Genomic DNA, 27671 nt, shown 5'->3' with positions numbered 1-27671 from the left:
AATAAAATAATAAAACTATAAACCAGCAGCAAGACCAATCTTTACTTAGTATCTTTACTTGGTAACCCTGAAATTTCAAAGCCCACCTTTGCCCCTCCACCATGTTGGAAACTGAGGAATCTATCTGAGCAGATGGTAATGTGTGAGAGCTGGGCCCCCTCTCTACACCTTCATACATCATGCACAAAGACAAAAGCAGGGTGTTCTTGTTCACTATATACTTATAGTTGAGACTAGTTTAACCCCATTGGCATGCAGAAGGATCCAGGTTTTCCTAAGCTTAGGGTAAACCTGACATTTAACCCTAACATGCAGGCATACCCTGGACCCAAATTTTCCGAACCCTAACCTGACGTTTAACCTCAACCCTACACCAAGGTATAATACTTATATATTGAATCAAAATATGCAAAGCATGCACTCAAGAATTCTTGTTGACTGCTTGCATTGTTTCCACAATCTAGAGTATTTACACTCCCTGGACATACAAAGGGATCTGGGCTCTCTGAACATTATCCCTAAAGAAAGCATTACCCTAACACTAATATGCAGGTATAATTCGTAGAAGTTCAGAGATGTTTCCAAAAGGTTGATGCTCTTGATGGCTGCTCATTCTTTCTGCCCAATATGGACAGTTTCCAGGCACCCAAATGTATATATAAACCCAGTTTTTCTCAACTTTAATCCAAACCTGAAGCTTAGCCTGAACACTTGTATTGGGGCCCACCAACTGTGGTGCAGGCTGAGTTGGCTTAGAATTTTTGGTTTTGTACAACAGAGCATGACTTGCAGTTATTTTTAATCACTATGGAAGTGTGAAGCGATTAGTAACTAAGAACCATATTTGTGACAGGAAGAGTGGTTCCAAATGCTAATATTCTACTACAGTTACTAGAACTGAGTAGCATGTCACATTTCTTCCTTTTGTGAACAAGCTACACTTAAAGTGTTTAATACATGAGTCCTTTGAACTTAAAAAAAAAAAGTAGACCAATTAACTTTAACTCATCAAGCACTCTCTTCAATATCTCACAATTTGACATATCATGAAAGTACCATTTTATTAATTACCATAATGTGTCCAGAAGAAACTTGTACCAAACCATATTGTCTATAAAGTTAGGAATTCTGAATCATTTATGGTGCCACACAGTGGATTTTAATGACGAGGCTGATACGCTTCACGTTTTCCAAATATTTTGACACATTTGTACTGGTGCATCAAATATATTTTGGATAATGTTATACTAGAACATTACTGAAATGAATATTGTCAACTGGATAGTAAAGGCCATTATTTCATAAAACTATGTAAAGGATCAGTGGAAATTCATTTGGAAACAGATGCACATTTATAAAACAGCGTAAGAAACAATCAACCCTGATATTTATTGACTATTAAGTGTTAGTACAAGCCTCAAAGCCTAATGAGATTTATAAAATCATGATTTTATGATAGTTATTAAATTATTATTTTTACTTTCAAAAGGTTAACACACCTGAGGCTTCTGGATCGTGGCCTCATTTGAGTAGTTCTACATCTGTTATCACTGGAAATGCTTTCAGTGGCACAGAAATGTTTTGACAAAAAATGTAGCTCATCTGGTGTTGGCTGGTATGGTAGCTGATGTAACTTCTCTTGGGAAGAACAGGATGACTAAAATGAACAAGTGCAACATTAATTTGTTCCATGGCCCTGAAAACATCTGAAACATTTGCACAGATTGGACACAAAATAACATCCCCATCCGAAGCTTTTCATAACTTTGAATCTCTTAAAACCAATTACATTATACAAAAAAAAAAAAAAAAACCTCTTACCCCCATGAAGAAACTTTCATTTGTATTATCTCACTCTTTGCATTTAAAGGATTCTTTACTATATTTTCTTTAAAAGGCCACAATGAAATTTTCAAGATAAATTGATACATAAAGGGGTTTATCTGTATTAGGAAGTTACAGAACCTATTTTTCAAACAATGCCCATTTCTTACATATTAAAATAACAGAGCCTTGTGGTACCTTAGACATAAAAGGTGCAATCCAATCTGGATGCTTGCAACCATCCAAAATTGTGTTTATTATGCATAGCATCTGTAGGATGGAAGGAGGGAGGAGGGGAAGTTCACCTCTGTGCTTCTCCCACACAGTAAAACAGGCAAAGAGTGGCACCTCAGAATGTACGGTAAGGAAGATGATGGGCACCAAGCCAGCTTGGATTGCCCAGTGCTGGTCCCCTACCCTCTCTCCCCTGTGAAAGCCCCCTAAAGTCCTTCTCTGAGTGTGTTCTTGCTACCTTGGAGAACCAGCCAGATGACTTATTTCTGAACAAGGTGTGTGTGTGTGGGGGGGGGGGGTGAATTGGAGTTCTGATCCAGAGCTGGGAGATTGGAATAGTTTTCCAAACTTGAAACTGGAGATTCAAGCAATACTGTGGGCAGCATCCTCAAAAGCTTATGCCAAAATACATTTCTTAGTCTTTAAAGTGCCACAAGCCTCTTCCTTGTTTTTACTACAACAGTCTAACATAGTTTTCCTTCTGAAAATTCATGTTTGTTTCCTAAATGGATATCACTTCAATGTAGTAAAGATACACTGGGACAAACACACATCCGTTCATTTTGCTCCAAAAACACATTAGTGGAAGTTGCAACTAGTTTCCTTCCGGCACATTATACCAGATGCAGCAATCCTTCATCTTTTTAAAGACATGACTAATAGAATTTTCTATTTTGGACTCCAAGCATGTTCATCAACTGCATGGTAGTCAAATTAACAAAGCAAATATCTTAATAAATCCTAAAGAAAAACTGCTTGCTTGAAAATTACCTGTCACTATGGAAGGCTCCTGCACTGCCAGCAGTTCTTTTGCCCATGGAACATACCACTAGTGAAACAGGAATTGTCATATTCAAAAGCAACCCCAGAAATGAGAGCAAATGCTACTTTTTGGAAAAGGACAGGTCGACAGAGCTCCATTTTGTAAGTTGCACTGATCTGCCCCATTTTGGAAATGAGAATTGCTGTTCTTTCTGGTTGTCTTACTACTAGCTTCCCTCTGCAATGGGTCCCACTATTATGTGAGCAGCATGACAGTGGCCTTAAAGTATGAAAGAGCCATAAAAAGGACAGGTTTTCTATTAATTTTACTTGATCTATCCTTGCATACATTTTATTTAATATAAACGGATTGTGGTGATAGCTTTAGATTGATCCATTATTTAGGCAGAGTCATCTTCCCAATGACAAAGTACATACTGTGTTCATTTCTCAACACAGTAAAGTCAAGATTAAGACAAATAACATAAAAATAAGTAAATCAAAATGCTATTAAAACACAACACTGAAGGAAATGAGCAACTTCCAATCCAATAATGCACCTTTAGCAGCAGACCAACCTACATGCAAAATGCTTACCTAAATATAAGAAAAAGCCTGCCAGCCGAAGGACAAGAGGGAGGGAACCAAGCATTGCACGTGTGTTTTCTTAACAATCAAACAATGGCTTGAATGCAATTTATATTTCCTTCCAGTTCTTTGACCTTGTTGGAGTTCAAAGATCCGAAAGGAAATGTAAATCACATTCTTTACAAGATCTTTACACTTTAAGATTAATATTTAATATAAATATGAAGACAGCAGGGGTTTACTTATTAGCATGCTACTTCATAGTGGCTCAGGCACCCAAAGGTCTTACGCTGAAGGTGATGGGCTTGACACAAACACAGGGACAGTATCCAATGCAATATGACTACCAATATAAATTATGTAGTGCTAGTGTAAGCAATCTCTAGCAAAATAGCAATAGCATTTATTTATTTGATTTAGATCCTGCCTTTGTTCTTTTTTAAAGAACTCAAAGCAGCTTATATCATTCTCATCCAGCTGATTTCAATGTTATCCCCACAACAACCACCCTGAGAGGTAGTTTGGGCTGAGGTCTGTGATTGGCCCAAGGTCACCCAGTTGACTCCATGGCTGAGCAGGGACTAGAACCCAGGCTGCCTAAGTCCCAGTCCCATGCTCTTAGCCAGTATACCACACTGGCTCTCCTAAACCCTAAATACTAGCCAAAGACCATGTTTATCTTTAAAATTCTTACATGGGACAAATCTGACATGCTATTATAAGTAGAAGTCAAGTCACTTACTGAAACAGTTGAGCTGGGAGTGTTTGTACCATAGCCAGAGGAAGGGAGAGATGCCAGTGACCAGCGTCGTCCATCAGTCCTGTTAGGAATTTGAGTTCAGGTACATAAAGCATTTGCAACTTTATTATAGAAAGGCTATTAGAGCAAAGTGTATAGAATGAAATGACATACCATAAGGAAATACAAATTCATAAGCAAGCATTATATTAGGCTTTTAAGAGCACGTGAAATAATCTATGAGTGACCATTATATAATATGTAAGGAAGAGGAGGAAGAGAATGACACATTACCAAAAGACTTAAATATCACATATATGTAATGGTATTTAAAATGCATCCAGAGTTGACTTCTAAAACAACCGTTTTCATAATATTATATTTGGGTAGAAGGAAACACTGGACATAAGATTGCCAACTTAAATTCCCATCTGAGCAACACATATAAATACTAATACAGGGATACCCAGCATGGTGCCTGTGAATGCCATGCAACCCTCCAATGGTGCCCATGAAGAGGCTGCAGTGCAGTAGCCACAAAGACCTGCAAAGCTTACAAAAGGCTGTTCTTTGAATATATGTAAATAGATTTGGATAGAACAACAAATGCATATTCAATGTCTATAAATGAAAATACAACTTTCTAGCAATTATACATAGCCTTACTGTTTCTCTCCACCCAATACCTTTCCTTGATATTGCTTTCTCTTCTCCACCCCTAAGTGTCTTCTTTCTCTCTCTTCCTAGTCTCACTCTTCTACTCCTCACAGTACAGCTGTATTTTTCATGACTCCCAGCTTCTGGCCTCATTATTTCTTTCCCCCACCTCTTTACTTCACTATTCCCTTCCTAGCTTCTGTCCTTACTGTTGCTCATCTTTCTACCTTTCACCATATTTTTCCTTCCCTTCTAATCTTTAGTCTCACTAGTTGTCTCCTCACCCTCACTTCTTTTGACAGCAGCCATTATGTCCCTAGCCACATTCTCATGGAAGTCATGTTTTTAGCAGTACCAGCAGTTTCTAAAATTTGCTCATGCCTCCAAAAATATTGGGGATCCTGTGATCTAGCAAGTATGTCTATTGCATGTGTCTGTAACTCCTTGCCATCAAGCAACACCAGCAGCACATGATTCAGACTCCCACAGATTACAACTTACGTTGACTACAGCTGCACCACAGACAGGAGTGGAAAATAACCAACAAGCAGAGCAGATAACTAGGCAAAACCTCAGACTACCAGGGCCAAGTCACAAACAGGATTACATGGGTAATTAAAAGCTCATTGATGTAGGCGCTTCCTGGGATAGCTGTGATGACATCCCTTTGCATAAGCAGGCTGGCTGCAGTGGCGAATGGACCTGCATAGGCATTCTTGTGGAGACAGGATTAACAAGGTACACTTGAAGAAACCTGGCTGAGGATGAGATGCGGTCAGCTACCACTCAGCTGAGGCTTTCTCTTTGCAATCACTTTATTAATGTCAGGAGGGGATATAAGCAGGAAAGGGAAACAGCACAGTGGTGCATGATGCTCCTTGCTGTCCCTAGTGGCAGGTGGGAGACAGTTTAAACTTTGTCATATTCATATGCAAATTTAAAATAGTTTTGAAATAAAGTTATTGAGGCTGCAAATGGGCCAGCAGCAAGGGGGGGAATCCCAGTTTGCAGGGATTTGCAGGAGAAAACAGGGCTCATTTGTTCCTTTTCAGTTGGCAATCCTAGTCAGGTGAAAGGAAATTTACAATCATATAAACACATCACAAAAGTGGAGTGATGAAATTTCACGACAATTACCTTTCATTTCGATGCCCATGACTGCAGTATAATCGTATCAAAATGTTTTTAAAAAAAAAACACAAGTGGAACAAGAACTGGATAAATACAAGTACATAACAATTTGTATCAACAGCTTCAAAATATATGGCAACTCAATTCATGTGGCACTTCATACAGAATCTTACTTTCATATTTAAAATTAGGAAGTGCAAAAGAAATATTACTAAATAATGCAACTTGCTAAGTTTGCACCAGTTGATCAAAGTTTGTCCCTATTAGTTAAATGCAACTCAGAGTGCAAGAGGCTGCTACTTATTTCACATTTATGCGACTATTCTGTTAATGATGTTTTTGATACTGCTGTGACATAGAGACATCCCAGGAGACTGGGATGACTGATCCATTCTAATGCTTTCCCATGAAAAATAAGGATAGATGCCAGAGAAGACTACAGGAGCAACATGAGCTGGAATAATAAGAAGTGACTGCACCAGAGAAGCCCTGACATCACTCATTAGGCTTTTGTTGCCTTTTAAAGACAGAGAGCTATGCTGGGTAGATGGTCTCAATCTTTGCCCACACATCAACATACCAGGATTTCTGCTCTCAGTTAAAATCCTAACAGAGTAAACAGACTCCATGGTTGAAGTACAAAATGTTATTTATCATGACACATATTCCAGTCAGCATCCTCACTATATGCACTGCAGTCTGCTACACTGATGGCAATTTCACTCATACTGTGGAAGGGTAATGGTCCTTTTTTGAGATAGGTCTAGTCTGTCACTTCAAGAATGTTCATTAAACAGTGAAAATTGAATAGAAAGGAATACACATTTTGTTAGGAGCTGCTCCATTCTGGGAAGAAGAAAAACCCCTTTCTAAAGCACAGAGAATGTCATCACTAAAAATTAGATTTTAAGAAAGTAATAACTCAGAGAAAATCTTTTCAGTCAGATACATCTAGTCAGGTATTTCAGCTATATCTTATACACACAATGACAGCAGTTAGATTTTTGAGCTGCTTAATTTGTGTTAGCAAAACACACGGAATGGTTGCAAATATAAAGCGTGGTCTACTATGCAAGTTTGTCTGATTTCTTCTGTAAGGCTATAAGCAAGGGAAAACTTCCCATGTAAAGGAAAGAAGCAACAACCCCTACACCCCTGTCTTGGGATTCTGCTTATGGTGATACTCAAAAGGCTGAGAGAATCAGTGCAATTTACAGAGCACTCCTATGGCTGCTAGACAATGTCCTTGTCCTCCACACCTACTAACAGACGTAGGATAGCAAAGAAGATTTGATCGTGGATCTTTCTTTCCCCCTCTTGGCAACCACAAAAAGCTTCTCCTACAACTTTGTAGGGTAAGTTGGAAAGGGGGGAAAGAGACTGTGTAGGTAGAAAGGCAGATAGGAAGTCAGGTTGTAGAATATCCTAGGGTTTCTCCATTCTCTCCTGATCCACTGAAAGTTTGCAGTTAGGCAAGATCACAGGCCCATCTAGATGCTTTTCATAGTTCTAACCGACGTGAGACTTCAAGCTCCCCTCACCCTGTCTGGCAGAGCACAGGTGTAGAAAAGGCTCTGAATCTGGTGTCCTAGGTCAATCAGGGAAAAAAAAAGCATGGGCTGCTCTCTTACTGGGTTAATGATCTATTTTTTCAAAGTGATACTTCTTCTGGTACAGAAAATTGACCTGTAAATTTCTTATCTCAAATACAGTGATAGTTCTTGTTTTGTGAACGAAATAGAACAGAGTTTGAAAAGATGATACAATATAAATAGGAGCAAGCTATATATAACTAAAGAACATGTTAAAAGAAAAAAAGATATACTTAGGAACCAAATTAAGTCAGCGAGACTAAAAGTATTTATGACTAACTTAAATGTTATTGATTTCAATGGGTCTACTGTAAGGGTCTACCTTAAGCACTTTTAGTCACTATAATGCCTGAATCACTGGTGTGTCACAAGGCATTTGCCCTAATTGTTTGCTTCGTGCTATTTCTGCCATTACATCTTGGATTTTAGACTAGCTATATCCCAGCTTTTTATCTGTTGTTTTTTTCTGTGGTATATATTTCTGCATGTATACTAAATATGCAGTACTGTTCTATGGGAAGAAGGATTGGTTTCAGTGGGCTGCAGGTGGGGAGAGAAAAGAGGAAGCATCCTATTTATTATATGGTAATTACAGCAATAATAATAATGCCTCAACAAAACAGCAACTCTAAGGAAAGAAGCCCAATTAGCAGACTTCAGCTGCTTTCCTACCTAACTCACTTGTTCCATGACCTCCTTCTCTCTCTCTTTCTCCCCGCCCCTCTGAATTGCCAATGAACTTGAGAATAAATGCAATGATGTTTCCTCTCTCCCTTACCCTGTAAGCTGAAATTCTGAAATTGTGCATGTCTACTCAGAATGAAATCACATTCTCTTCAACAGGAAAGTAAGCATGGGAGAGAGACTGCACTTGCTTTCAGAATTGAATTTGGGTGGAGTGGAATAGCAGTACTGATCTTTCAGGCTCTAACCCATGGAATCTGGAAGAACAGCAGCAAGCAGCACCACAGCTTCCCCATCTTCTATCCCCAGCTGCTGCTTCTAATCCATGATTTTTGTGCAATCTTCACTGGCCTGGTTCTGCACACGTGTGCACAGTTTAATGAAAGAAAAACAGCTTTTTAAAAGAGCCATTTCCCAGCACACACCTCCTTTCCAACTCCCATTCCTCCCATAATTACATCTATGTGTGACACAAGAACACATTTTCAACACAGTGGAAACTGCACTCTATTCATTGGGTGTATGCAAGCACCCAGCAGTGATAAATGCATCTTACATAAACACCATTTCCTGATAAATGGAAAGGGCTCAAGTGTAGGTTCCCCCTAATTCTGAGTCTATCCCAAAAACTAAGGTAATTGTATTTGTATTTTCAAATAAGTATGGCTATAAATAGAATGTAATGTTCTATTCTACGCTTCTTTATGCAAGCTGAGATTAAGAGTGGCATTCTGGCTTGTATGGCTTTCTCATCACTCCACTGACAGCAGGTAGAAAAACCACAGATAGAAACCTGTATATGCTTTGATATGGGATTGTGCTTATCCTGGCTATTCAAACTATTAAAGAAAATAGGATAAATATCCAGAATAAGGAACTCCCTGTGTTCAACATTCCAGTTTTAAAACCACGTGAGTCTTTTTATAGGAACAGACAGGAATCTGAGGCCTATTCTAATTTTACTGTACAAAGAGGTGGAGAACATAGTGTGTGTTAGAGAGACATATGAATAGGGCATATCTGTTGCTCTGAGTATTCTGTAAGCTCTGAAAAATAAAAATGATCAACATTCACGTTAGCCATCATTTAGAATGGGCTCGTTTTTGTTGAATGCAGCTGAGTACCTACTAACTAACCCAACGTGTCCTCACATCTTAATGTAGAATTATGTTTCTGATAATCCAGATACTTCATGAAATATATACTATAATATTATAGATGAAAAAGCATCTTCAAGGACTAAACAAGCAATCCTCACACATTTTTTTCAGGGCCAATGAATAGCTCTTATATTTCTTCTGCTTCAGATGCTTTTTATCTTTCAACTTGCAGAGCACTCAGGTCATTTCTAGTACTGGCTTCTCCCCCACCCCCGCCCGTCTTCTGTGTTTATTTCAGTTAAGCCAGAACCATTAAGTAAAAATAACAAAGGAGTTTGTGGCATCTTAAAGATCAATGAATTTATTATGGCATAAAGTTTTCAGAGTCTTTACCCAGGAAAGCTTGTGCCATAGTAAATGAGTTAGTATTCAAAGTGCCACAACACACTGCTATTTTTGCTGCAACAAACAACACAAGTACTCCTTTAGATTTGGCTAAACACATCTTTACCAATTGAGTCACTCCAAGCACCACAGAGTCTTCCTCTGGGTGACTCAGTATGCCGTCTTGCAGTTTAATGAATGGAACTACGGAATGACATGGCAGTGACGGCCTCTCTTGACCCATCCTCATACTCACTGTACTCCACCCCAGGTGTCGCCTTTCAGTGTATGAGAAAACTGGTTTTAGAAACTGCTTAGGTAGAGAATTCCTTTAGTGAAACCCATAATGAAACATCACACCATTGTGGCAAACCTTCTTTGCAATACTTCTTTCTCAAGATGCCCTATCAAATCCTATTTACCAATCTTGAGTGAGAGGTTTTAGAACTGGGAAAGGTATATGTGACTGGTTTACACCTTCTAAAAAGGTCTATGCTTCCTTTCCTGTTGTTTTCTGTTTCTGTTTGATTGTTTTAAGTATATTTTATATACTATGAAACGATGATGCAGATTTAACGTAACTAGACAACTACAGGATATCATGTTTTTATATGAATTTGAGCTTTATCTATTGCAAAAACTGAACGTTAAAAATCTATGTTCTGACGCCTAACATAAAGTACACTACTTTTAAATAAAATATATAGTGGTACTTATGATCTTCATCAACTTTACTACCATCATGTACGTGCACTACATGATTTCCCACTAGTAATTATGACAAACACACATCAGCTTACCTTCGCGCAAAGGAAAAGTGGGCTGAGGCACTAGGTGAGAAGTTTCTAGGGCTGTCTTGAGGACTGCTTCCTGTTGGGAAAATAAAGTAGAAGATGTAGAGCAGACTCACTGATAAAAATATCCACACAAACATGAGTGTCAGTAAGAACCTCTGATAAATTCAGTTTTGCACTAGTATTATTGATTAGTACAACACTTAATAGACAACATGCTTCATAACAATATAATCATCAAATTTTATGCTAGCCATGCAACTGGTCTTACCTAGTCACCTGGATTGTGTAGCAATTGTCCCTGGATAAGCAGATGAACATAGAAGCTGTCCTTATAGCCTGTTCCTAGTGCATCTAAGTGTAGTATATGTATGCTACATTCCTTGTTCTCAGTATGAAATTTCTGAGACTACATTCCTTTAATGTCCAGGGTGAGAAAGAAAAAACAGCATGGATATCTATGGATCATCTGTCCAAAGAAGAAAGGAACTTAACCCTTATGGCACATTCTTTCTGTTTTGAAGAGACAATCCTGAGAAATTGTAGGTCCACCCTTTAGAGTTGCTTTTATAGTATCTCTCCTGTGCAATCTGACATCTACAGAAAACTACTGAATAGGATAATATTAGAGTTTTCAAGAATATTGTCAGTATACCTAAAATAATCCAGTTCTTTTCTCCCATTTCCACCAGAGTGTAGAAATGCAGTAAAATGCTGAACTAGCACAGTATTATCTGGTCTCAGCACTGGACAAACAGAATAATATTTAAGCCTTAGACCTGCACTTTGGATTCCAAGCTGCATTTTGATGTGCAGATGTTTGCTGTGGCTAAGAGAATGGTTGTATTTATATAACAATGACAACCCATTGTGGCTTGTCACCCATGATTGTTTTGTTGTGCAAACAAAATGGCTCAATGCTCATGATTATAGGGTTGCATGGATTGTTAACTGTCCTGCATATGCCAGATACAGGCCAGCTAATGTGCTGAACATGACTTGGTGTCTCATCCACAGCTAACAATGATGGCTTGTTAGGTTCAGTAGCCACCAAAGTTAGCCATCCCTGTTGGACGTGAACAAAACAAGAAGTCATGGGGGACTGGATCAGCAACCTGGTGCCTGTGGGTCCTGTAACTGCAGTACTGCAGTGACTGTTGAATCAGATCAGAGTTCTCATGGTTTAGGCTGATTCATCAGCTGCACCTGTATCTGGAAAATGTTATCTAGCCACATTCATCATACTCTAGTAAAATTCAGATACATCATAATGTGCTCTGTCTCTAGTTGCTTTAAAATGTGTTGTGAAACTACAACTAATGTAAAATTGTTCCTGAATCCAAATGCACTTGCTTGGATCTATTCTAAGGCCTTTTCCTGGGGGCCTGCACAGTGAGGATTCAAGTTCAGAAAGGTCATTTCAGTGATGGCACTTGGCTATGAAATGTCGGAGAAGTTCACATGGTCCCTATCCTGATTTCATTTTGGCACCAGGCCTTACTTTCCCAGGCCTTTAATCTGCTGATTCTCTGTGCCTCATGTGTTTTATCTCAGTCTTTTAAACTTGCTGTCATTATTACATTATAGAGCACCATATAAATAGTTAAAATAAGTAAATAGATGTGAACTGCCAGATTATTAACGGGGACAAGCTACTTGCAGCACAGAGTTAATTTTTAAAATAGCTGCATTGACTTTGAGTTGGTTGAGCTTCAGAAGTTCACCATGTTCCACCTGTTTCAGAATACTGTGTTATCCTGAAGAACAAGTTAGCAGATTTCTTGACAGCTTTCCATAGCACTGACTATGTACCTTCTGGGCCTCTCAACTCAGATGAAGAGCACCATAATTCAATGCCTCTGGTCCTTTCTGGGAAGTAGTTCACCAAAGGATGGTGCTAGGAGAAACTATATCCCATGGAATTTGGTGTTGATGCCACACAGGGCTTCATCATGCCCTTCAAATAATATGAGGTGGCAGTGTGGATAAGAGCTGAGTTGCTGGGCCATCAAATATGTTTGTCTGGAAATATGAGCTATGGTATAATAAACCAGTCTCTGAGGTTAGTAATGGTTTGGATGTAGATTATCAAGCAAATGTCATATGGGTAAGATAGAAATACAGGTGCCTAAAGTGTTTGTCCATCTTCATACATATGCACATGGGTGAAGCCCCATTGATGAGAGTGTTCAAGGTTAGGCTGTACATGCACATGGCAAGCTTGTCATGAGCAGAGCCAGCTGGAGCCAGGGATCAGATTAGATGACCTGCGAGACCCCTTCTGACTTACTCTGTTTCTATGTATAGTCTGCTTTGCATCAACCTGCACTCCATTTTTTAGAATATAGTTCATAGATTAAGGGTTGAAAGTGGAATTTTCTCATGACTGACTAAAGCATTTTCTGTTTTAGTCTCTTTAGACTATACTGTGGCTTTAACAATGTTTTCTATCTTGTATTCAAAGGTGATAGAAATATTTTTAAAGGTAATTAAATGAAATAAATATGTCTGTTATTTGAGCAATAATTCTGTTTTGTTTTAATTAAAGTTCTGCTGTTGCTATTGTGGCTCATTAGTTGGGAGGTTTTATTTTTGTTTCTTTTTTTGGCTGCTAGAGATTAATGCATCTGCTTTTATTTTGCCATTTAAGGCAGATCTCTTGTTGTATAGCCTTTTTATTGATACAGTTATTTAAAATATTTGTAATTTACAGTGCATTGCTATGTATGTCTATTCAGAAATATGTTGCATTGTATACTCCAGCATTCTTCCTTTTGCAAGGAACCTAAGGCAATTTACAAGGCTCTATTCCTCTCTACTTTATCCTCATGGCAACAACCCTCTGAGGCAGGTTAGGCTGAGAGTCTGTGACTGGCCCAAAGTCACCCAGTGAGCTTCATGGCTGAGTAGGCACTAGACTCTAGATCTCCCATTTCCCAGTCCAAAATTTTAACCATGACAGCACACTGATTCTCAGTCTTTGTATCCCTGGCTACAAAAGGAAAAGAGAGAAAAGCCCCTTCCATTGGGCACAGGAAAAGCAGCTACAGTGAGCTTGTTTCTCTACAGGATATCAGAAAAAGACTGTTCACATTTTCAGTTCCCTGGAACTACAGTACTTAATAGAAGGTCCCATTCACTGTCAGATGAATAAGGACTGCTTGATTGTGCATATGAATGCATGTGATAGGGGAATTACAGTCTACTGTAAACTGCCTTGAAAATAATTCAACTGAAAGACAGCATGTGAATCTTAAAATTAATTAATACCAAGGGAAGGAAATAAATGTATGTGACAAGAAGGGTGAATAATAGAAAAGAATGGACAGAGGAATCTGGACAAACTGAAATGAGATATAGGTGAGCTCCTTTTCCAGTCATTGAGACATAGTTTTTTCTGCCATTTTAAAGAAAATATATTGGAGAAATAACAGAACTGCCAACAATTTCAGGGCTTTTGAATCCAGCATCTTGGGTGCACATCTGGCTCCCTTTATATTAGACAACAATGATTCTCAATGCTATATTTCAAGAAATATCTGTTTTCGCCACTTACAGAAGTATCCCTACTGTAAATTACACAAGACAGATTGGAACTTGTTTTTCATATGTAACTACAATGTATGCATACACTTTCATATGAGCATTTAAGGACATCAGAACAAAACACATAAAGCCTACACTGCAAAATCCTCTCTCCAACATTTTACGTGGCTCTTTAAAAATTCTATGTGCAATAAGTATGCCATGACAATTAGACAGAAAGTTATTCCCAGGACTGCTAAAACCAAGGCATGGAGAGGTGATTTGAAATGATATGAAGATGCGACTACTCATTGTGAAGGGGACATTTCCTTTGGGGTCTTGTTACTTTTTCACATTAGGCTACTCAGTCTGCTGCTAAACACTGAGAAAGCTTGGCAGACAGCTGTTGAGGGAAAGTTCACCAATATTTGAGCCTGCCTCTGCCTCTCAGCATGCGTAATTAGAGCATGTGGATTGTCTACAGGGGAAATGTAAAGGCAACACAAACAAAAGCTGTTCTTTTGATGAGAAGTGGTGCCTGGAAATACGAATATTCTTTTCCCACACACAAAAGATTTTGATAAGCTTATATTCCAATACAAGAAGTTGTCCTTGTTTGAAGTTGTTATCACGCACGATTTATATTTTTCTATTTGACATCACTATTCATGTTTACAGAATGGCAGATCATAATCAAAGTGTAACTATAAGAGAATAAGGTGCAGGAGGTTATCAAGTAACTAAGTAATGATCACCACAGAAGCTAAATTTCTACTGAGAATGTTTTGAGTATTCCACTATAATGATTTTATTATAGCTAATCAGATGTTGCTATGTGTGCATTTGTGTGTTTTGAATATGTGTATACACAAGTAACATTAATTTGCATTGATCTATTCATTACATTTCTATACTGCCAAAAGCCAAAACTCCAGTGGATGTTTGCACTATGTACCCATGCTTGTATCTAGGAGAAGAACTTGTTGGGCATAAATGGCCAAATTAGAAACTTTCACCATCATGTATTCAAACTAGTCTATGGAAACTTCAGAATTAGAAATCACATTTAAAACATAAAATGCATGGATGTTCAAGTTGCTGATGATAATCCAAGGGCTAAAGGCAAAGTCAATGCTTCTGTCTAAGTCCTGACTATTGACTTTCCCTGTGACAGATAGAATGGCTGTATCTGCAACTTAACAGGGGTCTTTTATTTAACTAGTTGTATAGGCAAATCAAATGTAAAGATAAAGATTCATACATAAAGATCAGGAGTCGTCATCACCACAATGGTTAAGTTCTCAGAAGATCATGTAGAGTTTCTAGCAGTGCTGAGGCTTAACCTGCAGGACCAGAAGGCTTGGAAGGGTCTAGATTCTCAGTAATGCCCACTCAGAACCTACAGCTGTAGGAGGAGAAACACTGCTTTGGAGTGAGAAGAGAACCCCAAGCACTCAGCAGCAATGCAGAATGAAGAGACAGGCTAGATTCCCTGAGCGCTGAAAAGTGGAGAGCTACCACAGAGAAGTCCTCTTTCAAGCAATTTTTATTAAATTTCCATATCACATTCTCATCCAGCTATGATTCTTTCTTGATTTCCTGAAGCTTCTTTCACATTTTCTCTTACCAGAAAAAAGGAGAAAGTAGAATTAAAATGCAATCTATTTACAGGTGTGGATAGGAAAAAAGCACAATTGAAGCACGATGAGAGTTGCTCTTCCTGGTGTAGGCAAGACACATTGTGGATATCCTGCTTGGTTTCATTTCCAGAACAACAACGTGTCATACAAATATAAAAAGAGCCATAGTGGCTCAAGACCATCTAGTCTAGTGCTTTGTTCACACAGTGGCCAAATAGTGGCTCATGGAAATTCACAAGCAAGTCTGTACTGCACCCTCCTGCCAACATTCTCTGTCTGTCCTGAAACCCTCACCAATCAGCTTCATGGAATGACTCTAGTTTCTAGTATTATGACAAAGGGAGCAAAAAATCTCCCTAACCTCTTTCTCCACACCATACATAATTTTGTACGCCTTTATTTGTCTCTAACCTTACTGTTCATACTCCTTGTAATGCTTTCTCAAAGGATGCTGCACCAGCTCCATGTATGACCAGCAAGTCTTATACCTAGTTTTTGTCTCCTTTTGCTTTCCTTTAATTCTTTCCTCCTAAATCTTTTCTTCACATACAAATGTTAATTACTGCAGTTGTCATCATCTAATGCAGCTCCTGCCTCTCTACACAGCTTTCAATGGTTCCTTAATTAATTGCTTCCTGAACCTTTGTTTCCCCAGATCAACTAGTTATTCTAACCAACTCCACCACTGAAATTAGCTACTTAATTAGTGGATTCTACTATGCCATTTTCATTCTTTTAATTGATACTGTACTTGTACAATTCTGATCAAACAAAGGAGATGTACTGAAAACATTAACAAATGTCAACAACGTTAACAGTGAAGGAGGGTACTACAGATTTCTGTTAAAACAGAAATTTCAAAGCCAACTATTAAGTTGCAATTTCCCATCCACAGTATGAAACTAATTAGCTTTATTTGTGAAGCTAACTTGATTATAGCTGCCTTAACATCTTATGAAATTGACTAAATTTCAGAGGAGTATTATCAGGAGAAATCAATGGGTCTTTCAGTGTAATTCTAACTATCTTTACTCATAATGACCCTTAGTTGCAGGGACATTTTTACTTAATAAACCAAAATAGAAGATTAGTGTAACTAATTATTAAAATATCAGATACATTTATGTACTTTTGTTAAGACCAAATGAAAACAAAAGATAATTGTCATTTCCTGTCTGAGTTTCTTGCTTGTTGAAAGCTGATTGAGCTTTCAACAAGCAGCTTAAAAACACCCCAACTGGAGAAGAGCAGGATGAGGAAAGGGGAAAATGGTTCAGTAGTTCCACAAAAGCACCATAGTGTAAACTGTTTCCAGCATTATTTTTCAAGTAGGTTTTAGGTTTCAAACAAAGTACTTCCACTTTTCACTGCGGCATGCCTGCTTGCCCCCTTCATTATAAACTTTTTCTGGCTATAAGGAATGCTCTGGTTGAAACACTTGTGTAGAGCTGTGATCGCAAATCCCACCATCACTCATTATGGCAAGGCTGGCTAGGCCTAATGAGGTTGGAGTCCAACAGCATATAGAGACCTTCAACTTTCCCAGCTCTGCTAGACAGTGTATGAAAGAGGAGGGAGCAAGGAATATTGTGTTTGGTGGAGGGCAGCAAACAGGACATGGGCATAAAGATACTCTATTTATTTATTATATTTACCTTAAAAATATATTGTCATTTTTTGCAACAAAATGGTGTATATTCCCAAGTAAATGAGATTAGCATCAGGGAAAAAGAAGCAAACTTCATTTCCTGTAGTTGTGATAGTGATATGATTAAAGTGAGTTTAAAATGCAAAACTGCATCTGTCCAAACTATTCCTTTGTTAAAAAAAACAAAACACCGCTGGCAAATACGCTCCAGTATATCAAGATTGTAAAACCAAGTGTGAAGCATGGAAAGGAGGGGAAGTAAGGGAAATGTTAATTGTGTGCTTCACTGCAGAAGTAATACAAATGGCTGTCTAAACCCTACCTATCTACTACCAGTAAGATAACTACATCCAAGGATGTACAATCACCTAGCTGTACTAGCAAGGAGTGAGGAAAACATTGCCACTCAGTTATGTCCCGCAACCATGTGGATGAAGCGTAACAAGATTCACATATTAGAAAATGCTCTAGATGAGGGGTGTCCAACCCGTGGCCCACAGCCTGCATGCAGCCTCGGATAGATATGAATGCAGCACAACACAAAACCGTCAACTTACTTAAAACATTGAGATTGATTGATTGATTGATAGATTGATTTAGGGAACGTTTATGCTGCCCCATTCGCCGATGCCTTGGGGCGGCTCACAACCATAAATAAATAGAATTCAATAAAACAATATAAATTAACAATATAAATTAAGTCACCGTGGCCAAAGAATAAAATGAATAAATAATATTAACAATTAAAATAACATTTGAATAAAAAGGTCTTCGCCTGGCTCCGAAAAACAAATAACGACGGCGCCAGGCAGACCTCTCTGGGGAGTGCATTCCATAGATTGGGCGCCACTGCAGAGAAAGCCCTCCTTCAAGTACTTACCCTCCTAATTTCCTTCATGGAGGGTTCCCGGAAAAGGGCCTCTCCCGCTGATCTCAAGGAGCAGGCGGGCGGGCATATATGGATGTAAGCACTCCTTCAGGTAATCAGGACCCAAGCTGTTAAGGGCTTTATTGGTCATCACCAACACCATGAATTGGGCCCAGACTTCAATGGGAAGCCAGTGAAGCTGACGGAGGACTGGAGTCATGTGAACGTAACGCCCAGTCCCTGTCAGCAGCCTGGCAGCTCTATTTTGAACCAATTGAAGTATCCAGTCTTCAAGGGCAGCCCCACGTAGAGCACGTTACAGAAGTCAAGGGAAGTCACCAACGCGTGTGTCACTGTTGCCAGGCAGTCATTCTCCAGGTAGGGGCGCAGCTGATGGATCAGCTGAAGCTGAAAGAAAGCGCTCCTCGCCACCGCTGTCACCTGAGCTTCCAGTGAAAGTTCTGGGTCGAGGAGCACTCCCAAGATGCGGACCTTGTCCCTAAGAGGGAGTGCAACCCCATTCAGGACTAGGTTCAATTCACCATCCCCGAAGCCCGATCCGCCAACCAACAGGACCTCCGTCTTGTCTGGATCGAGCTTCAGTTTATTGGCCCTCATCCAGCCCATTACCTCGGCCAGGCACCGGTTCAGCACAGCCACTGCCTCACCTGGATTGGTGGAGAATGAGAGGTAGAGGTGGGTATCATCAGCGTACTGATGATTCCGCAGCCCACACCTCCTGATGACCTCTCCCAGCGGTTTCATGTAGACGTTAAACAACAAAGGGGACAAAATGGATCCCTGTGGTACTCCATGGCATAGCTACCATGGTGCAGAGACATAGGCCCCCAGCACCACCTTCTGGAATTGGTCATTGAGATAGGAGCGGAACCACTGCAAAGCAGTGCCTCCGACCCCCAATCCCGCTAGCCTATCCAGAAGGACACCATGGTCGATGGTATCGAAAGCCGCTGAGAGGTCCAGAAGAACCAACAGGGACACACACCCCCTGCCCTCCCTGCACAGGTCATTGTATAGGGCGACCAAGGCAGATTCAGTACCATACCCGGATCTGAAGCCGGACTGAAATGGGTCCAGATAATCAGTTTCTTCCAAGAGTGCTTGGAGTTGTCCTGCCACCACCCGCTCCAACACTTTTCCCAGAAACGGGATGTTGGCCACCAGTCTGTAATTGGCGGCCATCTCTGGATCCAGTGACGCTTTTTTCAGAACCGGTCGGACTACCGCCTCCTTTATAGGGGCAGGTATCCGACCCTCCCTCAGAGAAGCATTAACCACTTCCAAGTTCCAGATCCCAATCCTGTGCTTGGCATTGTTTATTAACCAAGATGGGCAAGGGTCCAATAGGCAAGTGGTGGGACGTACTCGTCCAAGCTCCTTGTCCACATCATCAGGCCGCAATAACTGAAATTCATCCATTAATTTTGGACCAGACGGCAACATTGGTATCTCCCCAGAAGCCTCTGAATCACTAGTAGAGTCTAGCTCGTGACGAATCTGAACGATTTTCTCCCTGAAATGCTTGGCAAAGTCATCATAGCGGGCCTTCGAGGGTGGAACCAGATCTTTCTTAGGGCCAGGACGGACCAGCCCTTGTACCACCTGAAAAAGCTCCGCCGGATGGCATTCTGAGGAGGCAATGGAAACGGAGAAGAATTTCTTTTTCTTCGCCCTGACCGCCACAGCATAGGCGGTGTCGTAATGTCATGTAAAATAAACATGTGTATGCTCTCACTATTTGTAAGCATGCATGGCTTCAGTTTTACAACGATGTGCGGCTTCCATTTGTGAGCAACTATTTTCATGAATGAAATGCACTAAGAGTAAAATTAGAAACAAAATAACTGATGAGTACCTTGAGAACTCACTGAGAATTGCAACTACTCCCATCAAGCCAGATATTGGTGCATTAGTTTCTCAAACACAATTTCAAATATCCCACTAGTTTTATGTTCCCTTCCTTTCTTTTACCTTTACAATAAAAATAATTTTAAAAAATCATGAAGTTATATTACTTAGATATGTTCATTTTCTATATTACAGACTGCAAACTTGGGACCTGCTCAATGATTTTAAAAGACTCTCCAAATCAGGCACCACATAATTAGGATTATTATGTGAGGACTTTTTTGTTCATCTGTGGAGGCAGATATCACAAATATTATGTACAGAGCTTTTTTTTTTTGCTCCTTTTTTGTGTTTGTGTTTATGTATTTAATGTGTGGCCCAAGACAATTCATCTTCTTCCAATGTGGCCCAGAGAAGCCAAAAGTTTGGATACCCCTGCTCTAGACCTTCCGAAGCATTACTGGTGAATTACAATTCCCTCTGTAGAGCAGAAAACCATCAAACTGTGGCTCTAAAAGCCTTTGGTCTTTCCCACTATAGTTAGATATACTGTTTAAGTGTACTACTTTTCTCAATTTGCATATATTCATACAAATTAATACTGCTAATTTATGCAAATCTGTATCCTTTTCCCCCTCTTGTATACAATGCAGAAATAGCCTTCCTGGATTTAGACTTTCAATTTTGCTTTAGCTGACTCTTCATGCCTGTTTTTTAACACACACACCCTGCCCAGCATCACCATGATTTCCTTGCTGTAGCTAGCTTTGGGGACTTTGATAATTTCAAGACAGCAAAGATTTTGTTTCCTAGAGGAGAGAGGACGCTTCCCAGACATTGGTAAGAACAAACACACTGCCACACACTGTAGTTTTAATTTGGGAAGAGTAAAATTTACCTCTATTCTCAATGAACATAAGTAAGTAATTTAGGGAATAGTTAATCAAATTTGAGAGTTCCCGATTTCAACTTCTCCTGAAATTAAATATAAGGTTAATTCACGTAGGGAGACTCAGGCAGCACAATCCAATGTGGTTGCCTGCAACCCTCCACATTCAGATGATCACCGACATACTACAGAGGGTTGGGAGAATATGAAAGTGAAGATCCCCTAAAACTTCTCCCATCAGGAAATTACATATGTTGGTCATGCCTGTCTCTTCCCCTTCCCATACCCCGGGTTGCTCACAAAATGGCATCTCCAAGGTGACTCTTGCAAACTCAGGGACACAGCTAGTGTAGTTCTTTCCATGACAGTTGTGAGGGCAAAGGGAGAGTGCTCTAACTTTGGAATTCCAGTTTCAATCTTGGAGCAAGTTTCTGAGATCAAAGCTGAGACTCTGAAGCCCCCTAAAGCCATCTAGACAGCAACTAGTAGCTGCCAAACTGCACTATAACCAAATTAATAAAATATAGCTATAATATACAGGAAATATGGCATATCTGTAGTGGTACAATGGAATTTAACAGATAAGAAAATTAGAAAGTCACTTCTTGAACACTTAGGATGAATAGACAGAAAGCTTTACAGAAGATACCAGAAAGAAATAACATCTGAACAGCTACGATTTCTTCCCAAATACATTAAGTTGTATAGAATGGTGGTGTTCTGCTGATGAAAACAGCTCATCCAGAAGAACTGAGATGGGGCAGTGTTATCAGTTTTCCAGAAAATGCTGGGAAAAAAATTCCAATGCAAATTCTGTAATTTGCATAGGGTCATTTACATAAGACAATGTTCAATTTGCATATAAAATGGGTGTAATGTCCCAGAGAGAACTTTGTTTATGTTAAATCTACTTAGTATACAACAAAGCTAACAAAAAGAACACAATGTTATTTCTGTCCAGATGCACCCCAAGTATTTGATCAGAAGGGGAGAAGGGAATTAAAGTTCACTTATGTGATTTAAAAGTTATATTATGTAGAGTTTTTTAAGTTGTGAATATTTAAAGACAATAGCATGTTTACGCTACAGTGTTTAAATTGCAGAAATATACTGAAAAGTGTTACTGAAAAACACAGACTAATTTAGTGACCCAAAAAAGAATGTATGATATGATGGCAACCACTCATCTATTTCAACAGAGTTCAGCTATCTTCCACTAAAATTACTACTAATTGATTCAATTTTGTGCATGTATATGTGGGGTTTTTTCAATGATATTTATGTATTCTTTTTACACACGTTAGGGGTAATAACCTGAAAACATTATTATAGCTTTGAGATTGCCAAGCTCGTCTAATATTGCATGTGCAATTTCTACACATTAATTCTGGGATACAAAACACTGAATATAGAACTGGTCCAAAGGGCAAGGAAACCTTTCAGAGCAGATTTCTGGGTTGCATGAAGAATTGTGGGGAGAAATCCCACTGCACTAGCAAATGCTCGGTAATGCAATGATGGATTTAACTGATCAATTTTCCTTCCTAATTAGCTCAATTCCATTAGTGATTACAATTAATTTTAATATTTAGCTGTAAGGAAGTCTGCATCACATTGCATGCTGAACTGATCAAGTCGGAGTGATTCACACAGTCACAAAGAAAACCCACAGACAAACGAGGTGGGGGGTGAGGGGAATCATCTTACTGTGCATTTAAGGAGCAGCTCTCTGGAAAATATTACATCTGGAGTTCTGTCTGTGACCTTCATCACTCACAGCATTTCTCTCAGCCCTTGTCCACCTATCTGCAAGGCAGTACCTGAGAGACTTTCAAATGAAAACTAGTGCCAGATAATTCCCGCCCCATATGTGCACTGCTTGCTTATTACTCAAACCCTGCTGTTTCCAGGGATTTGCTGGATGTTGTATGTTTTAGGCTTCAGATTTTTCATATGCTGCTGAGATTTCTACTGACATTTCTGGCCTGATACTGTAAACCTGACTGCAGGAGCCAGGCATTATATAGATACTTAACACTATGACCTCCAGGGAGAAAATACTGAGAACAGTTAATACACATTTCAAAAAAAAATACTGTATTTAATGGCAATATACAGGGAACCAAAATGCATATAGCTATATTTTTTAAAAATACACAGTTTCAGAAATCATGAGGAACTACAGATTATTATTGCATTTTAGTAACTATTTATGAAACATAAATTTTTGATGCATTAATATCCTAGCAGTGCTAAGAGAGTTTGAGATTAACTATGTTAACTATTTAAGTTCCTTTAAATTCCAAATGTATTATAAACTCACAGCCTCAGTTAGAAACGTTGTTGAAACTACTTGAGAGCTACCTTAAATTTTCTCAGTACTATCATATAGACAGAATATACCAGTGTGCATTCTATTATCCTTTTTGTTAGTTTATAGTAACCTGGTGATAAAATCAGGAATTTTATTGTTGAGGCTACTTTTCAAGAACTCACATTCTCCATAGTTTGACCCTTAGATCTGCAACTAGTTATGTACCCTGGCAGGAAGATAATTTTTCAAGAAACTGCCAGTTAATTTTTGTGGGAAAACATTTAGCAACACAACTTGTGCAACCACCTCTGGGCTGGATTCTTGCTCCTCCTGGTTTATAAATGCTAGTAAGGAAGAAACAGTAGCCTGGACCAGTGAGGTGATAAATACCTCCTTGTGAGAGGGAGTGGTTCCATGACTCCTGAAAGAGTCCTTTCTTGACCTGAAAGACCTTAATAACTTTAGTCCAGCAGCAAACATCCCTTCCCTGGTCAAAGGTATGAAGAAGGTGGCTGCCAATCAGTTCTAGGCACTCTTAGTAAGACTGATTATCTGATTCATTTCAGTCAGGGTTAAGGCCTGATTTTGGCTTGGAAACAGCCTTGTCTGATTACCTATACTGGGAGAGAGTCAGGAAGAGTATGACCCTGTTGATTCTCCTGGACCTCTCAGTACCATTGACAATGGTATCCTTCTGGAGCAGCTAGCCAGACTGGGAGTTGGAAAATTCTTGATTCTAAAGGAAGCAAAAGACAAATGTAGCCAACCATTTATCCTGGATTTCAAGAAAGCCAATTTTAATAAACTCAGAACAAATGACAAGTAAGATCCTATGACAAGTGACTCTAATGAGAAAAAGAGTCCAAGATGGGTGGGATTTTTTTCAAAAAAAATCCCCGGAAATTCCAAAGGCACACTTACAAACAATCTCAACAAGGAAAATGAGTAGAGGACAACAGAAGAAGCCTGTGCAGCCTCACAAAAACATTAGAGATGATCTGAAAACAAAAACAACAAAAAAACATGTATAGAGAGTGAAAGGAAGGCCAGACTACAACAGAAGAATACGGGGAGATGGCACAGAATTGCAGGAAAGGTATCAGGGAGGCTAAAGATAGGAATGAAATCTGACTAGTGAGTGATGCTAAAAACAACAAAAAGCCTGCTTCAGATATGTACAAAGTAAAAGACAAAGAAAAGACAACTACTTGGTGTGGATGGCAAAATGATAACAGACGATAAAGAAAGGCAGAAGTTCTCACTTCCTGCTTTGCCTCAGTCTTCTCCCAAAAAAGATCTATGAACTTATTCAAGAAGTGAAAGTACAAGCTGAAAAAGCAGGATGACAGCTCAAGATTAATAGGCAAATGGTCAAGGATCACCTAATTGAATAGACTGAGTTCAAATCTCCAGGACCCAATGAACTCCATCCTAGGCTCATGAACTCCATCCTAGACTAGAACTCATCATAAAGGAGCTGGCAGTAGAACTCTCAGAACACTGTTGATTATTCTTTTAGAAATTATGGAGGACAGTGGAAGGGCCAGATGACTAGAGAAGGGCTAATGTTGTTCCTATCTTCAAGAAAGGAATAAAAGAAAAACCTGGAAACTATAGACCAGTCATTCTGCTGTCAATCTGTGGGAAAATTCTGGAGCAGATTATAAAGCAGTTAGTCTGCAAACGCCTTGAAAACAATGCACTGATTACTTGAGCCAACATGGATTTCTTAAGAACAAATCCTACCAGACTAAACTGAATGAATTTTTTGATTGGATAGTCTCCCTGATGGATTGAGGGAATGCTTTGGACATAATTTTGACTTCAGCAAAGCTTTTGACGAAGTGCGCCATGATATCCTGATTAACCGACAGTGGGCTAGGTGGAACAATGATCAGGTGGATCCACAGCTGCCTACACAACTGGATTCAAAGAGTGCTCATCCATGGTATCTTCTCAAACTGTGCGTAACAACTGGAGTACTTCAGGGTTCATCCTGGGCCTAGTACTCTTCAACATTTTCATCAATGACATGAAGTACTAGTTCCTCTTTACACAGCACTGGTTAGGCTTATCTGGGCACCACCGTTTAAGCAAAATGCAGACAAGCTGGAAAGGGTTCAGAAGAGGGCAACGAGGATGATCCAAGGACTGGAAACAAAGCCCAGTGAGGACAGATTGGAAGAACTGGGCATGTTTAGCCAGTTCTTCCAATCTGAAGAGAAGGCTGAAAGGAGATATGATACTCTCTACCAGTACTTGAAAGGCTGTCATGAAGAGGAAGGACAGGATCTCTTTCCAGTCATCTCAGAGAGCAGGACATGGAATAATGACTCAAGTTACAGAAAACCAAATTCTGCCTAGATATCAGGGTAAAAAAATCCTGTTAGAACAGTAGAACAATGGAACCAATGACCTAGGGAGGTTGTGGGTTTTCACACACTAGAAGCAGTGAAGATGCAACTAGATAGCCATATGATAGGGATGGTTTAATTTGGTGTCCTGCATTGAGAAGAAAGATGGACCTGATGGCCTTCTGGCCCCTTCCAACTCTACAATTAAATGATTCTATGTTTCTATTAATGATTACCTTTACTGGCAAGTGATTAATTCCTTGCCAAATCTGCTCTTAAATATATTTCTAATCTGATAGCACCGTGGTCATAGTTTCCAACCTACAATACTCGTATCTCACATTAGGCAGGATCTTAAAGGATTCAGCCCAGGGTTGTCTCCCTTCTTGTTGGTTCCATGACCAACTGTTCTCGGGTACAAACAAGAAAGGTACTGTCTCTGTGACTGGAACATGCACTTATTCAAAAGAAGTAAGATTCTTAAAGTTTTCCAAAATTACATAACGTGAGGTAGAGTGGAAAATACCATGGAAAGTGTTATGTTTATAGTGTTGCTCATTATCTGTCATGAAACACTACTCTGAAATGTTTTCATCACCATTTTAACAAGTTTTAGTAGTTTAAACTTTTAATGTGATTAGCTATCCTCAGTATTTTTCAACTTAAGAGGCATATATGCTTTTGCATGAATCAGTCAAAACTGATAGACGTTTGAGATTATTGACTATGAGAATATGAGAGATGAGCACTGAAATACCATTAATCACTCTCTCTGCATAAAATGTGAAGTGTGAAATGGTCCTCAGAGCAGACTTATCAGTAAAAAATTAGCTGTCATCTTGAAGAGCTCTCATTTTCCCTCCAGAACTCCACATTTTACTTACCATGTAAAATGCAAAATTGAGGTGATATTATCCATGCATGATTTTAAAGTATTTTGAATGTCTGATGGTGTTATTAAATATACCAGGTAATTATATTTGTGTATGGAAGAGATTTTAAAAACCTTTAGTAGTGACTACAAATTGCAGATTTGTTACAGACACCATTTTTCTAGAAATGTTTGACAAGCGATACTCTTTCAAGTCTTCTGCCAGCATTAAATGAAGCGCTGAGCATTTGCACATACCTGGCCACTTCCCCAGTACAAGAGCCTTATGAAGATCCTGGGGTGTGGTTTCCACTTACACAGAAGAAATATAGATGGAGACTGTGTACCCGCATAAACAGTATTTGCATTTCAGCATATGAAGAACCATGCTGGATCACTCAATAGCCAACCAGATGCCCACAGGACACCTCAAGCAAGATCCTGCAAGATTGAATTTAAACAGCAGCCTCCTGCCCAAGATCCCCTGAGATGTATATTTGACTCTGATACTGTAGACAGCAGAGAGTCATCAAGATTTGCATGCTCCTCCATGAATTTGTCCAATTTCCTTTAAAGCTGACCCTTTTAAAGCAAACGCATGGCCATCACCATATCTCATGGAAATGAATTCCATAGTTTAACAATGTACTATGATATTTGTCCTTTTTTCTTCCTGAACCTCACACCAAATAGCTTCATGGGACAAACCTGGGTGTAGTATTATGGGAAAGGGAAAAAAAAGTTTCTCTCACCATTTTCTCCAAATGAGGCATAATTTTGTACACCTGTATGTATATCATGCCTCCAATGTCTTGCCTTTTTCCTAAACTCAACAAAGTTCTAGTCAGTTCTTGTAACCTTTCCTCACAGGAGAGCTCATCCAAACTCTTGACCATTTTAGTTGTCCTTCTCAAGGGCACCATCATCATCCATAAGCTGCCCATTTGTATAAAATACTATTGCACTTATTTGCAGGGAGAGTAAGGTCTATTATAAGCATCACGCAGTCACAAATGTTCCCTTCTTCAGTAAGTTTCTTTGGAAGGAAATGGATGAGTTCTCAGAGGGAGGTTTGACTTATTTCAATCTGACTTCATCCTTTTAAGTCTGGCTTCAAGCCCAAGTTTGGCATTGCAGTGGTCTGACAGATGACTACAGACAGGAAAGAAAGAAGACAGTATATCCTTTTTGAGCTCTCAGTGGC

The 27671-nt window shown here is 39.3% G+C and overlaps 1 protein-coding gene across 6 annotated transcripts in view; it reads right to left on the bottom strand.

Annotated features, from left to right (window-relative positions):
• MAST4 (microtubule associated serine/threonine kinase family member 4) overlaps nt 1-27671 on the bottom strand; it is a 268657-nt gene that overhangs the window by 61100 nt on the left and 179886 nt on the right. For 5 of the 6 annotated variants that reach the window (XM_044446093.1, XM_044446094.1, XM_044446090.1 and 2 more), the window contains 3 exons: nt 10496-10565; nt 4151-4229; nt 1500-1657 (listed from right to left, as the gene is read on the bottom strand). In XM_044446093.1, the coding sequence (XP_044302028.1) occupies nt 1500-1657; nt 4151-4229; nt 10496-10565 (307 nt within the window). The remainder of the gene's footprint in view (nt 1-1499; nt 1658-4150; nt 4230-10495; nt 10566-27671) is intronic. The other variant, XM_044446095.1, reaches the window with a different exon arrangement.

Source organism: Varanus komodoensis, unplaced genomic scaffold, assembly GCF_004798865.1.
Source record: "Varanus komodoensis strain SLA01 unplaced genomic scaffold, ASM479886v1 scaffold5, whole genome shotgun sequence".
Taxonomy (NCBI): domain Eukaryota; kingdom Metazoa; phylum Chordata; class Lepidosauria; order Squamata; family Varanidae; genus Varanus; species Varanus komodoensis.
This window is presented reverse-complemented; position numbering and strand designations above follow the sequence as displayed.